The sequence below is a fragment of the Macrobrachium rosenbergii genome, chromosome 2 (assembly GCF_040412425.1).
Source record: "Macrobrachium rosenbergii isolate ZJJX-2024 chromosome 2, ASM4041242v1, whole genome shotgun sequence".
NCBI lineage: Eukaryota > Metazoa > Arthropoda > Malacostraca > Decapoda > Palaemonidae > Macrobrachium > Macrobrachium rosenbergii.
The window spans coordinates 40427042-40440112 of NC_089742.1; the positions used below are offsets into that span (position 1 = coordinate 40427042).

At 34.4% G+C, this 13071-nt stretch overlaps 2 protein-coding genes across 2 annotated transcripts in view; one reads left to right on the forward strand and one right to left on the reverse strand.

Moving 5' to 3' along the window:
* Nucleotides 1-466: 466 nt before the first annotated feature.
* Nucleotides 467-12039, reverse strand: RpL35A (ribosomal protein L35A). The gene is made up of 5 exons (XM_067115963.1): nucleotides 11942-12039; nucleotides 11674-11720; nucleotides 6441-6585; nucleotides 846-998; nucleotides 467-527 (listed from the first exon to the last, which is right to left on the reverse strand). Exons 2-5 carry the CDS (start codon nucleotides 11715-11717, stop codon nucleotides 504-506), a joined length of 366 nt encoding a protein of 121 aa, XP_066972064.1. The 5' UTR covers nucleotides 11718-11720; nucleotides 11942-12039; the 3' UTR covers nucleotides 467-503.
* Nucleotides 12040-12267: 228 nt separating this feature from the next.
* The window catches only part of LOC136842861 (transcription initiation factor TFIID subunit 6-like), a 41492-nt gene continuing 40688 nt past the window's right edge, over nucleotides 12268-13071 (forward strand). Inside the window, exon 1 of the mRNA XM_067110745.1 lies at nucleotides 12268-12530. Within this exon, the coding sequence (XP_066966846.1) occupies nucleotides 12381-12530 (150 nt within the window). The 5' untranslated portion in view covers nucleotides 12268-12380. The remainder of the gene's footprint in view (nucleotides 12531-13071) is intronic.

The following is a 13071-nucleotide window of genomic DNA, read 5'->3' on the forward strand; positions in this document are numbered from 1 at the left end:
ACTGAGCTGATTAACAGCTCAACTAGGGCTGGTTCAAAGGATTTGACTTATTTTTTACCCGGCTGAGAACCAATTGGTTACTTAGCAACGGGACCTACAGCTTATTGTGGAATCCGAACCATTTTGGCAAGAACATAGAACACCCCACCATTTTAAGTGTATGCCAAATAAATATCGTTAGTTGAGCATTCTTTAAGTTCTGCAGTTTTAATTAAGATGTAATACCTGACTAGGTTAAGGCCTTTCTCCTCTTTACCATTCACTTCTGGATCTATAGCCATGTTCAGGCAAACAACAATAGGTTGCAATGTCAATACTTGAGCGAATCTTTTTACTCAAGGTATGATTAAGATTTAATTAACAGATTGCCTTTTCTATGAACATATCACTGTGCGACCTCTACCCACGTAATTCTTGTACATAAACTCTTTGATATAACCAATTGCAGGGAAATTTAAAGAGATGCTTAAATGAAAACATATTTACTTTTTTTCTTTATTCTCTTAAATCCTGGATGGGTACAGCATCTGGAAGAAAAAAATGTAATTACTCTCCAACTGCCTTGTCTCATATATATATAAATCACAAAAATATGGTCACCGACAAAATACTAGAAAAAAAAAAAACCAAACCCAATATTACAAAATTTTGTATTGACAATTACAATTGTAATTTTCATGAAAATCCATGTATAACTGCACCTTTAATGCCCATAAAAAAAAATGGTTGTATTTGGCAACAATAGCATTTATAATTGACAAATCAGCCCTAGCATTTATAATTGACAAATCAGCCCAGCTTTCAAAAATAAAAAAATTAAAAGCCCACTATAGAATACGACTTACCACTCTGACACGTTTTCCCATTGCAACTGAGGGCATATTCTTCTTGAACTTTGCCCTAACCATTCCAGAATTACCATGAGTACGAATAACTTTGCCCCAGATGATACGAATCTTAGACTTTCCAGCATAAGGAGTTGGGGTCTTCTTCTTACACTGCAATGGAATAAGAAAAATAGTCAAAACATAACAAAGAAAACGTACACTGAACTTCATAATCATTCAAGTAGGTTCAATTTTGTAAAAAAATTAACTAGCACAGGTGAGCTTCATAGTCACTACTAGGGACCTAAACGGCCCAGAAGGGAGACAGAGTGGCTTTTAGCACAGTAACCTACCATACAAATAGTTCCCAAGGAGTCATGGGTAGTGGCAAATTGCAGGTAGTAACACCTCAATTAATTGGACCTAAACTTAACATGACTGATGTACTTATCTGCTACATTATCAAGTTATTTCAAACTATCGTGTTTGATGTGTACTTTTGTAAATAAATCTAAATTGAATATTAAGCATAGTGTGCAGGTTAGTTTCAATTAGGATGGATTGCATTCATGAAATGCTATGCACCAGGGCAACTCCAGTCATTCAGAGCTAAAAAAATGAAAAGTTAGGGTGGTTGGACAGCAAGCCAGAAACCTAGGAAATAATTGAGATGAAGTACAAAGGTCTAAAGGTAAAACCTGGAGAAAATTCCTTAGGTGCAAAGTAATATTTAGAGAGACTGGACCAAAAAACTGAAGAAATTCAGTGGGAATGGAGCTACAGTAAAAGGCCAAAAAATGGGTACACCTAGGGTTGCTACTAACACTTTAGTAATGCCTACTGAGTAATACAAGAGGTCCACTGATGGCACTAACCCTCAAAAGGGAATTTAGGTTAGGAACTAGTGGAATTGCTGTTATCTTTAACATACCTAGAAAATATTCAAGGGCCTGTGCTGCTGAACAGAAAGCCAGATCCCCAAGGGTGTTGAGGTGCTACTGTAGTGGAGTATTTGTTGCTAGCTTAATATATAAAAGCTTTGTATGAGAATACTCTAACAGCTCAAAAAATTAAACCATAAAAAGCACTCCCACTATAACTGTGTATTTCATTTACCTATTAGCAAATGTCACCGGAAAGTTTGTATTATGGTAACTAAGGTTTCATACATATGCTAAAGACAAGATAGTTGAAGATAGTGAACAAGGTTACTTTAATATATAAGACAGGAAAACTAATGTGTATTTTCTGAGGGAAAAAGTAGGTTAACCTATGCAGGTCTAATATTAAGTCAGGCAGTCAGAAAAGGACTATTTCAAAACACTTTATACTGTACTATTTCAAAATACTTTATACTGTACTAAGTGATATTTGCAACTTGACGCATTTACATTTAAATCAGTTAACATACCTATGTACATATACTGCTGCACTTTTTATATAAAATTACTTTTGTCAAGAGTAGGCAAGCTTACACAGCTGTTGCTAGTAGCAAATCTTGGTGTCTGGTGAGGATTAGCAAATTAGGCCAATTACCTGATGAACTTAAAACGTGATTTATTGAATTTATGATTTGAAATCAGTTAGCCTTAGCAATTCCATGTCTAGAGTGCACAAATTTAAACTCATGAGGTGACTGTTGAATTCCTGCATGCCATCTTTATCTCCACTGCAACCCAGTGATATATTGGATTGGGAAATTAGCGAATTATGGCAATCATTTGGGATAGAGATAGAGAAAAAGAAGTTGGTCTATTGTAGTTTAGTCTCTCTCACTGCCCGATTGTACGCTGCTGCCTGCGTCCGCGTGAAATTTAAAAATATTTGATAAATATTGTCGTATCAATATTAATTGCTTACCCCAATGCAAAATCGAATTATCGTAAGGCAAATTATCATAACTCGAGCACTATCTGTATGCGAGCATAAATTAGATGAAATTTAGTAGTAACTATCACCAAGTGACTCTCCCTCCTTTAAATGTAAAATCATAATTTTGACCTGGTTTTTTTCACATTGCATTCACTAATTATTAGGCTCATTTGTCTTCTTTTAATAAGTCTAGGTTTTTGTTTATCTTGCTTTTTCTTACGTTTACGTAATGTTGAGGTTGTTTAGTGATTGCACAAATGTAATTTGAAGAATAATCTCTGTGCATTGAAACACACACTTTTCCTCATTTTCTTTTATATTTAAATATAAGTATAGTATTTATTTTTCATTATTTTATGCAATAGTTTTCCTTGGAGATATAACCACCTTTGTTTGAGGGATGATACTTCTTTTTGAGGAGATATCCATTGTTCCTTGTGTTGAGCCAGGATTAATCCTTTAATGGAATTGGTTAATCCAAGGCTACTGACCCAAACCTATAATTGTTTCTCTTCACCATCACCTTAGGTAAATGCAGATGTGGCAGAATGTGAGGAAATTTCTGTCATACTGTCTTAATTAATATTTTCATATTCTATTTCTAACAATATTATTATCATAAAACTACCATCAATTATAATGTTTCTTTAATATATATATATATATATATATATATATATATATATATATATATATATATATATATATATATATATATATATATTTTTTTTTTTTTTTTTTTTTTTTTTTTTAAAGAATCGAAAGGAGTCTTTAACAGCCTCATTTACAATGAGGAAAGTACATTTGGCAGTCTTTCACCCTCCTTTGACCAAGTGTGCTTGGGAGACTATATAGTATACTGTATACAACAAATTTTTAAAATTTTGTCTAAATATGAACAGGCTTTCAATAAAACTGTCTGAGCACTGTACTGAAGAGTTGTTCTCAGACATTTGTATTGAAAGCCTTTTCATATTAGACAAAATTACAAAAATCTGTTGTACAGTAACCACAGTATACTATATGTCTCCCAGCACACTTTGTTAAGGGGAGCTAAGGTATGTAAAATGTACTTTTCTCATTGTAAAATAAAACCACTCAAATTAAAAAAAATATATATAATATATATAATATATATATATATGTATATATATATATATATATATATGTATATATATATATATATATATATATATATATATATATATATATATATATATATATATATATATATATATATATATATATAACTCTCATTATAATTGATGGTAGTTTTGATAATAATATTGTTAGAAATGAAATATGAAAATAATAGACAACTATGAAAGCTTTCATAAATTCTGCCACATCTGCATTTACCTTAAGGCAATGGTGAAGAGAAACAATTATAGTTTTGGGTCAGTAGCCTTGGATTAACCAATTCCATTAAAGGATTAATCCTGGCTCAACACAAGGAACAATGGATATCTCCTCAAAAAGAAGCATCATCCCTCAAACAAAGGTGGTTATATCTCCAAGGAAAACTATTGCATAAAATAATGAAAATAAATACTATACTTATATTTAAAAATAAAAGAAATATGCGAGGAAAAGTGTGTGTTTCCAATGCACAGAGATTATTCTTCAAATTACATTTGTGCAATCACTAAACCACCTCAACATTACGTAAACGTAAGAAAAAGCAAGATAAACAAAAACCTAGACTTATTAAAAGAAGACAAATGAGCCTAATAATTAGTGAATGCAATGTGAAAAAAACCAGGTCAAAATTATGAATTTACATTTAAAGGAGGGAGAGTCACTTGGTGATAGTTACTCCTAGAACAAATCTATTACTGCATGCAAATAGTGCTCGGTCCGAATAATTATGCCTTTACGACATAATTGGAACGACAAATAACTGAATATACTGTCGTTTAATATTGTATTAAATATTTTTGAAATTTCATGGGCGCGAGCAACGGCAGCCCTGTCGGCAGTGAAAAAATACTAAACACAATGACAACTTCTTTCCTCTATCTTTTATCCCCATCTTCTAGTTAAAAAAGTAAAAGAGAACGATAATGATAAAAGTATCGTTAGTAACATTATACTCTTGCCCAAAGGCATACAGCCATAAACAACCGAACGAGAAACTTGTTTTGCTTATAACCAAATCGGATAACAACAGCCATTTTGCTTGTATTTCAACCATCAACACTGTATTAAAAAATTACCAAAGTTACGTTACAAATGACGTTAAGTAGGATAGGACTGATATATTTTTACATAATACCCTTATTCGGTATTGATAAAAGATCAGCAAGGAAATATACTGCTAAACTTAAGCTGCAAGTTGCAGCTGATGCTGAGAAAACAAAGTTCAAGCTGCTAATGACTATAAATTATCGTTCATCGGCAACATGGATGAAACTCGATTGTAATTAAAATTGGAGAGAAATTATTTTAATCAAAACTACTGGGCATGAAAGAACACACTGATCGTTTTCATTCCGATAAACGATAAATATGTAAAGCTCATATTATGAAGAAATCAAGTGAAAATAGCGAAAGGAATCTTGATTTTTTTTACACAAAACAAACATGGCTAACCATTAACGTCATCTATTAAAAAAATATAGCTAAATTAATTTCTGAGATGATGTAGTTTATATTTTGACTTAAAAACACTTCATACAACAAAAAATGACCTTGCCTATAAATATAGTATCTAGAGATTCATTTCCTTCTAACTAGAAGGAAAAGGGCTCTGAAATGAGTTAAATAATGAAATAAACTTTTATATAACTGATTTCCACACCTAAACACCAATCATAATTTATAATACAAAAGCAATATAAGAATATATACATAATATTATTGGATACAGTGAAGTAAAGCATAACATTTTAAAAGATCCATGGAAAAGATGTGTATTCGTTGTTGATGCTTGTATAATACGATATTAATATGTGAATATAGTAAAGTTTAATGTAGGCTATGCTACCGTATATGTATACGATACACAGTATCGTATACATATATTGTTATCCAATTCCTCTTTGTACTGAATTATCATAAGTCACTGCATGAACCTCCAGAATTAGCTGATACTAATAATTACTGTACCATGTATGTATAAGTATACTTTATATTGCAGGCTGGGCTACCATATATGTATACAAGGTACTGAATACCCTAGTGTAGGCTAGGCTCTATATTAGTGATATGTTTTTTCCAACAAACGATGGGTTTTTTGGAACCTAACCCCATCGTAAGTAGGATAATACCTGTATCTTCAGTTATGAAAACGACAGTTTCTAAAAGAAGAGTTAGCTCTAAACTCTGTTGTTTACAAGAGAAACAAAACCATGAAATACCAAAGAGGATTATAACAGGTCAAGGTCTTAGGAAGGAGAGGGTATCCACAATCCACGAGTTACCTATCAGAAGCGAAAATATGTCAACACTGTAAAGCGATGGGGGCTTTTGAGTGACTTCATTAGAAGCACTATAAATAACAGTAAAGTACATCAGAAACATGCTGGGTTAGTCTCTGTAGGAATATAACCAACGTGGGCTTGTTCGCCTCTGACGAGAAAATAAGGACAGTATGTGATATAAAGGAATGAAATCAACATTACCTAGAAGAAACTCACCACAAAGGTAATGGAAAAAAAAAAAAAGGCTGAACTACAAAATACCAGCATACTGATAATGTCAGAGGGAAAATTACTAGTGAACATCACAATATTGCCTTACCCTGTAAACATATGCAACACGCTTGCCTACATAAAATTGGGCATCACCAATGTTTTTGCAGGCTTCAATCTTTAACAGGGATGTACGCTCATGCTGGTTACGCAGACCACGTTTGTAGCCATGGAAGACACCCCTGGCATATAATCTGAAAATATATCACATTCAGTGAAAACCGAAATGGAGAAAACCTGTCACTCTTACTAATCTTATGCAGAATTACTTCATCACAGTATATCTACATTCAAATTATGTACTGTTCATATTCCTTTTCTAATACAGATTACAGAATGAAACATAACTATGAAGCATAGCATGACACTAATCTATCAATTCCACATATAATTAAAGATTAATTTCCATGCTGCACAAATATCAAAAGAATTACTTGCCTTCCCTTTCTCATATACATACAGTACATACATTAACTACCTTTGTTTATCAAACTACAAATGCTCATACTGTATTCTCAACTGCTTCTACCTACATCATACATTTTCTTGTCATTCTACATACCATTCTTGACATAAGATGAACGCAATTAAATCATATGGTGGTTAGATGTTACTTAGAGTGGCAAGAAACCACTGTTAATTTTGTTAACCATTCAGATGACAAAAAATCAATAAGCCTAGGCTTCCTCCATCACCTGTCACCAATTATTTTAATGCTAGCATCATATAACAAACCACCTAATGAAAATAGTTCAAATACCAAATATTATGCACGCTATTTAAAAAAAAAAAAAAAAAAAAAAATACCATTTTTCTTTTCACTCATGACTTGAAAGGTTGTGCTGACCGGTTACTGACAACTGAAAGGTTGCTGAAACTGAAAACTCCGATTTCTTTGTGTTTATTGATAATTTTAATTATCAATAAAGAAATCTATTTTGCTAAGCAAATCATAGCTTAATATGTAATGTACTTAGGCTACAGCCTACGAAGGTAATCATAAAAGATGTAGTACTGTATATTAAACAAGTCAGTGCACTTCAATTTGCTTGGTGACATAAACCGACACTGTAGCCCATGTTCATTTTTACTGCTTACTGTGCAGAATGCGCAGTATAGTTATTTCTCTATTTACTGTACACTTGAAATATCAGTAGAGTATTTAAATCAACAGTGCATACTGCTCCCTTTTTGCCAAAAATGCAAGACGTGAGATTTTGGGTTTATAGTATATTTCAGATGTGTTGTAAGCTTCACTCTTTCATCAGTGCCTTCTCATGTTGGGTACAGAGTAATATGTGGCTACTCCTCTGCTTCTTTCCCATTTCCCCCTATATAGGCCACATGTGCTTTAGCTATTCCTTCCGTTCTGTTAACTTTCAAAATAATTAAGCCACTATTTCACCTCACTTGTCTATGCGACATTGCTGTGAATGTATTTTCTCTCAATATTAAATATTGCAAAAATGAGGTAAGTTTTGGGGGTTGCCCGTATGTAGTTCGACATAAGCCAGGCAATTTGTCTTGCACTACACATAATATAATGAAATTTAGATTATTGTCATCAACCCTTGTCCTTCTCAATCATTTTTTCCTGTTTCTGTACATTTCTAGGTATCTGGTTTACACTTCTTGGCTCCATGTTCCACTGCCCCACTGTTTTGTGTTTTTTTTCTTTGTTTTTTGCTTTGATAAGTACTAATGTAATTTATTCAGTAAGTTTTTTATCATCACGGCATTATTTTATGAAATTTAATATTCTCTTGACACTTGCTTTTGACAAAATGGCTACTCTCTTACCATACATTCTCCCAATCATCAACTTATTACATAATTTAGCTGTGACTGCATGGTGTTGGCAAGTCTTTCACTATCAATTTTATCTATTTGGTCTTAAGCAATTTTAAATTTTTTATGAGAATACCCTGATATTTTGTTTTGTCAATTTCATTCCATTTCTAGTGGATGGTCTCATATGCTGAAAACTGTTACTAGTTTTCCTTGTTTATGTCCAGTCTGCAATTTTTGCTGGTTTCCATTACTACTTAGTTATTTTTTGGCGTTCTATATGTATTGTCTTAAATATATATGTAGGTCGCTGGGGCCATGGCACATGTATGTAGGTCATTCCTTTTGACCAAAATACTCCTACCCTTACCTTAATAACAATAATTGATAATTTACACACTTCCATCGTTCTACAAACCTGACCATAACATACCATATGTATATAGACCTGATCATGTAGCTCCGAGACAACCCACAAGCTAACATTGGAAATATAAAGTATAACGGTTAGTGGGTATTTCTTATTCACATTCTGGACTGACCTAGGCTACCCCACATTGGTAATGTCTAAATCAAGCACAGATAAAATGTACCTAAAATCCTAGCTTTAAACTAGACACCATGCCCTCACCTGGCTAACCAATGGGGTGAACGACCCACCACCAAACAGGAATCAAAATAGAGTATACACTGGAGAGAGGTGCTGCACTGGCACCTTTCACATGAAATTGGGACTTGAGGAAAATTTATAGTAAAACTGATTAGTAACTACCAGTTTACATGCAAAATGGGTGCCCTGGCTAACCTAACCAAAGTAAAGTTAGCATTCCACGAATTTGTAAAAACTGACCAAGTAAGTACATAGTCAGATGGGATACTTTAGAACAAGCTGAACTTTACTCAATTTTCTGACTGGATTCACCAAAGGTTACTGAAAACTACAACGGTCAGCAGTTATAAAGCTCTCTTCCAACCACTCGAGTCCCCAAAATCATTAGCCTAATTAGCTTGTTGGGTAGACACAATTTCCCATGACATCCTGCTTTAGCCTGCAGCTGGGCAAACAAATGACCGACTTATCTTCAGTCAGTAGACCTGGCAACTAGCTTAACATGTACTAGGCTAACTAGGCTATACTATTCTAAGAAAATGTAAAAAAAAAACAATAAATACAACTGTTCTTTGATTTTTACCATGCCCAGCCTAAGTGGGTTAACAAAATTGACAAGATAGTCCTAGTCTACAGTATGCTAACAATACTTGTCCCACCAGTTTACAATTGTACACTTAACTTTACAGCAACTCTATGCTACTTTCATTCAAGAGACCAATGCTGGTTCCATAGCTACTTGAAGTGCATTCGGGTCGTTTCGGCCGTAAGTAATTTAGGCCGTAAGCACGTTTACACACAAAATGGGCGCCGTGTTTAGTACCAGCCCTCTTTGGGATCACGTAAAACACAGAAATAATAATGGTAAATACCATAAACATAACATCTTACATTGTTTTGGATGTTACGGCCTAAGTGACTTATGGCCGAAAAGACCAGGACCGCTTGAAGTAGCCACAGTTCCACGGTAAAGTCTTGATTAGGCTAGCCTACTGCACCAGTTTCAGTTGAGAAAATGTACCCAGAGCTATGATAATTCGCAGCAAACATCTATACAAGTGTAAAGGCATGCTAACAATACAATCGGTGTATAAGCTAGGCTGATCTTTATTTAGAATATATGGAACAAAAGGAGTTCATACGAATCATGACAATGTTACAGAGGGGGCATAGCCTATAATGTTAGGATATAATCACATCACCTTGCATTTCTATATAACAATGATATGGTCATGTACCCTAGAACTGAAATGCCCTGCTAAAGGACAAGGATGACATCCTACAAGGTAAATGTGCTGCAACACATCCTAACTCGAGTCCAGGAGAGCAGTGATCCGTGACACCGTTCACGTCAACTTGGTACTTGGAAAAATTTATGCTCCACTGAAAAAATTGTCATTCGGGAAAATCAAGCAAACTGGTCAAGTAAGTTACTTTTTGGGTAGAATCTGGCCTGCTGAGCAACATTTATTCTATGCAATTTTTCATTTAGTCATTGTTAATAAGTTATAGACGCATCCTTCAGCTATCCACACTACCCCAGTGATTCATCTACACTGTTTCGCCATGTTTAGTACTAGTCCCTGGGAGTCAAATGTATTTTGCCGTGTTTAGTAGTAGACCCTGGGGATTCAAAAGTCCCTTCAATTGTCATTAAGTGCATTAACACTTACAAAAAAATCTTCAATTAGCCTATTTACATATATTTTATTTCTTATCGTGATATATATTAGTATGCAAGAATTATGGGTAATTCTATATATTAGCTCTGTGCCTGTTTTTACCTTTTCAACTGTTTTTCTCTCCACTTTTAGGGGTTCTGATTCTGGCGGTGCATGTTTGTTGTCGGCCAAATGGAATGTCCCTTCGCCATGTTTAGCACTGGTATGGGGGGTTTGATATCCATACATTAACAAGTTATTGCACTTGCCAGACGGAATATGAACCGTTCGAAACAGATGTACCCGTGCTGTCTTGTGAAGATTGCATATGGAAACCCCTTGTTGGATGGACTTCGGGGGTTAATTAGACTTGGGCACCAAAATTGAAAGGTAAATTCATAATTAGCAACCAAAAACTGTAGAAAAAGTCAAGTTATAGTGCCGTCAGCGGCCTTGAACCTACCCTATAGGTTCTGCAAGTGTTTTAGTACTGGCCAGAGGACCTCGTAACAAGTTATTACTTGCCGGACGGGATATGAACCGTTCGAAACAGACGTACCCGTGCTCTGTCTTGTGAAGACCGCGTATGGAAACCCCTTGTTGGATGGACTTCAGAGGTTAACTACACTCTCGAGCGCCAACAATTAATGGTAAATTTATAATTAGCAACCAAATAAACGCAGAAAAAGTTAAGTTAGAAGGCAACTGCCGCTGCGGAACTACTATATAGTTATACCGAATTATGTATATAGAATATTCTTCATTTTTTAGACAGATTGTGATATGAAAAAAATCGGGTAGGGATGTTCGGCCCGGAAACTAACATTATCCGGATATTAAGCTAAATTAATGGAATGGAACACTTTAAATTAATAAAGGTAGGCTAGGCCTAGCGTGCATAGTCGAGCTGTCTGATGTATTATGCAGAAGGCTAGTTAAAATGTTCGATAATGTGCAAGATCATGGAGGATATTTTTGGGCCTTTGAAAAAACTTATACCAACAGTTAAACCTACTTAAAGATACGATACTTAGAGAATGAACATACATGAACTCCCTATCAAGGCAAAGTATCAGTCACAACCAGTTACATGCTTTGGTTTCTTTCCACACTGCTGCCTTGCCTGAGCCATGTCACTACACGGTTGGCTTCAAGATTCATCACCACGTACCTTAACATCAATTATTAATTTCAAGTTAAATGGTGACAAATAAAACTCTTACCTGCCGTGTTTTCTCCTCCCGTGATCCACTTCTTTCTTGGCCATGTTCTGAAATAGTCGGAATGAAACTTTGTGAGTATCCAGTCAGTGGTGAGATGTTATTTAATCCAAAACCATCCTAAATTTGAGCACACGAAAATAACTTTCATTGATTAAAATATATAAACAAACATATTAAGAGACCTATTTCAACATGAATTTACTAAGAATTGCTTTACACGTTAGGAATATTATGTTTAAAATAAAGTGAGGTCGTGTCTCGAACGTACCAGCGGGTACCTTGTTTACGAAAAGAAAGGAGAACGCTCGACTTCCGAAAGTACACCTTTACGGTATAAAATGCTTAGATTAATGCTACATATAAGTTCTGTTCGTAGTTTCACATATATAAAGTAAGAAATTAAAAATATATAATAATATCTAATTATCTGCATACAAAAGGTGAAGAGAGAAAGCTTTAAATATATTTTTAAAAGATGTACTGTCTATTCTTTGCCGATTCTAATATATTTTTATCGTATGGTAATAGGCTTGGAAACTTATTAAAACAAATAATTAGAATTTAAATATCATATTTTAATTCAGTTTACCAAGTTTTATTGTTTTTCGGAGTATTGCAGTAAAAGTGCTATTTATGCTAAGGCTTATCGAGAAGGATTTACTGTCTTCGCTACTTTGCTTCAGTTAGCGTAAACAAAAGGGAAGAAGATGTCGGACGAATGTCAATCTGCTGCACCAACTTTTCCAACAGAGTCCATCAAAGTCATAGCAGAGAGCATTGGGATTTCACCAGTGGGAGATGATGTTGCCAAGGAATTAGCGGAAGAAGCTACGTTTAGACTAAAACTTCTTATTCAGGTAAAAATGGACGATTTTGTAGAGGTTACCCTTACTCTAGGATTAGTCTTGGTAGGCTACGAGCCTGTCATATTTTTATTTAACCCATAATGATTTGAAGAAATTTGCTCACATTGCGTTTTCTTGATAGAATATTGGATTATGATTCATGTTCATTGTTACTTCCGAAACTTTGTCTCAGAGTAGGCGTAGGTTTGGCTGTTATTTTTTCTTGGGTGACACAAATGATCATAAGCTAGGCTTGCTCCATAGTAAATATTAGGCAAACCATGCAATTTAACTTTCATTCTAAATATGACCAAATTTAACTTGTAACCAATGTTGTACTAAGGACTTGAAAGTATTTTCTTATGGTTTAGTGTATACTTTGTTCCTGTCATTTAGGCTAGTTAGCAAATGACCTAACCTAACCCCAGCCTTACAGTAGTGCATGATATTAGTTTGAAAATATTCCATAAACTTGTTTTAACCTGAATGAGAACTATCACTGGGGCTAAGGTTCTTGTATTTCACTTTTGTGTCCCCCCAAAAAAAAAAACCC

Coding starts and splice junctions, on each gene's coding strand:
- RpL35A (XM_067115963.1), bottom strand. CDS start 11,717: ATGGCCAAGAAAGAAGTGGATCACGGGAGGAGAAAACACGGCAG. Junction 999..6,440: donor GTGTTGCATATGTTTACAGG/GTAAGGCAATAT, acceptor ATTCCATTGCAG/TGTAAGAAGAAGACCCCAAC. Junction 528..845: donor TGGGAAAACGTGTCAGAGTG/GTAAGTCGTATT, acceptor TTTTTCTTCCAG/ATGCTGTACCCATCCAGGAT.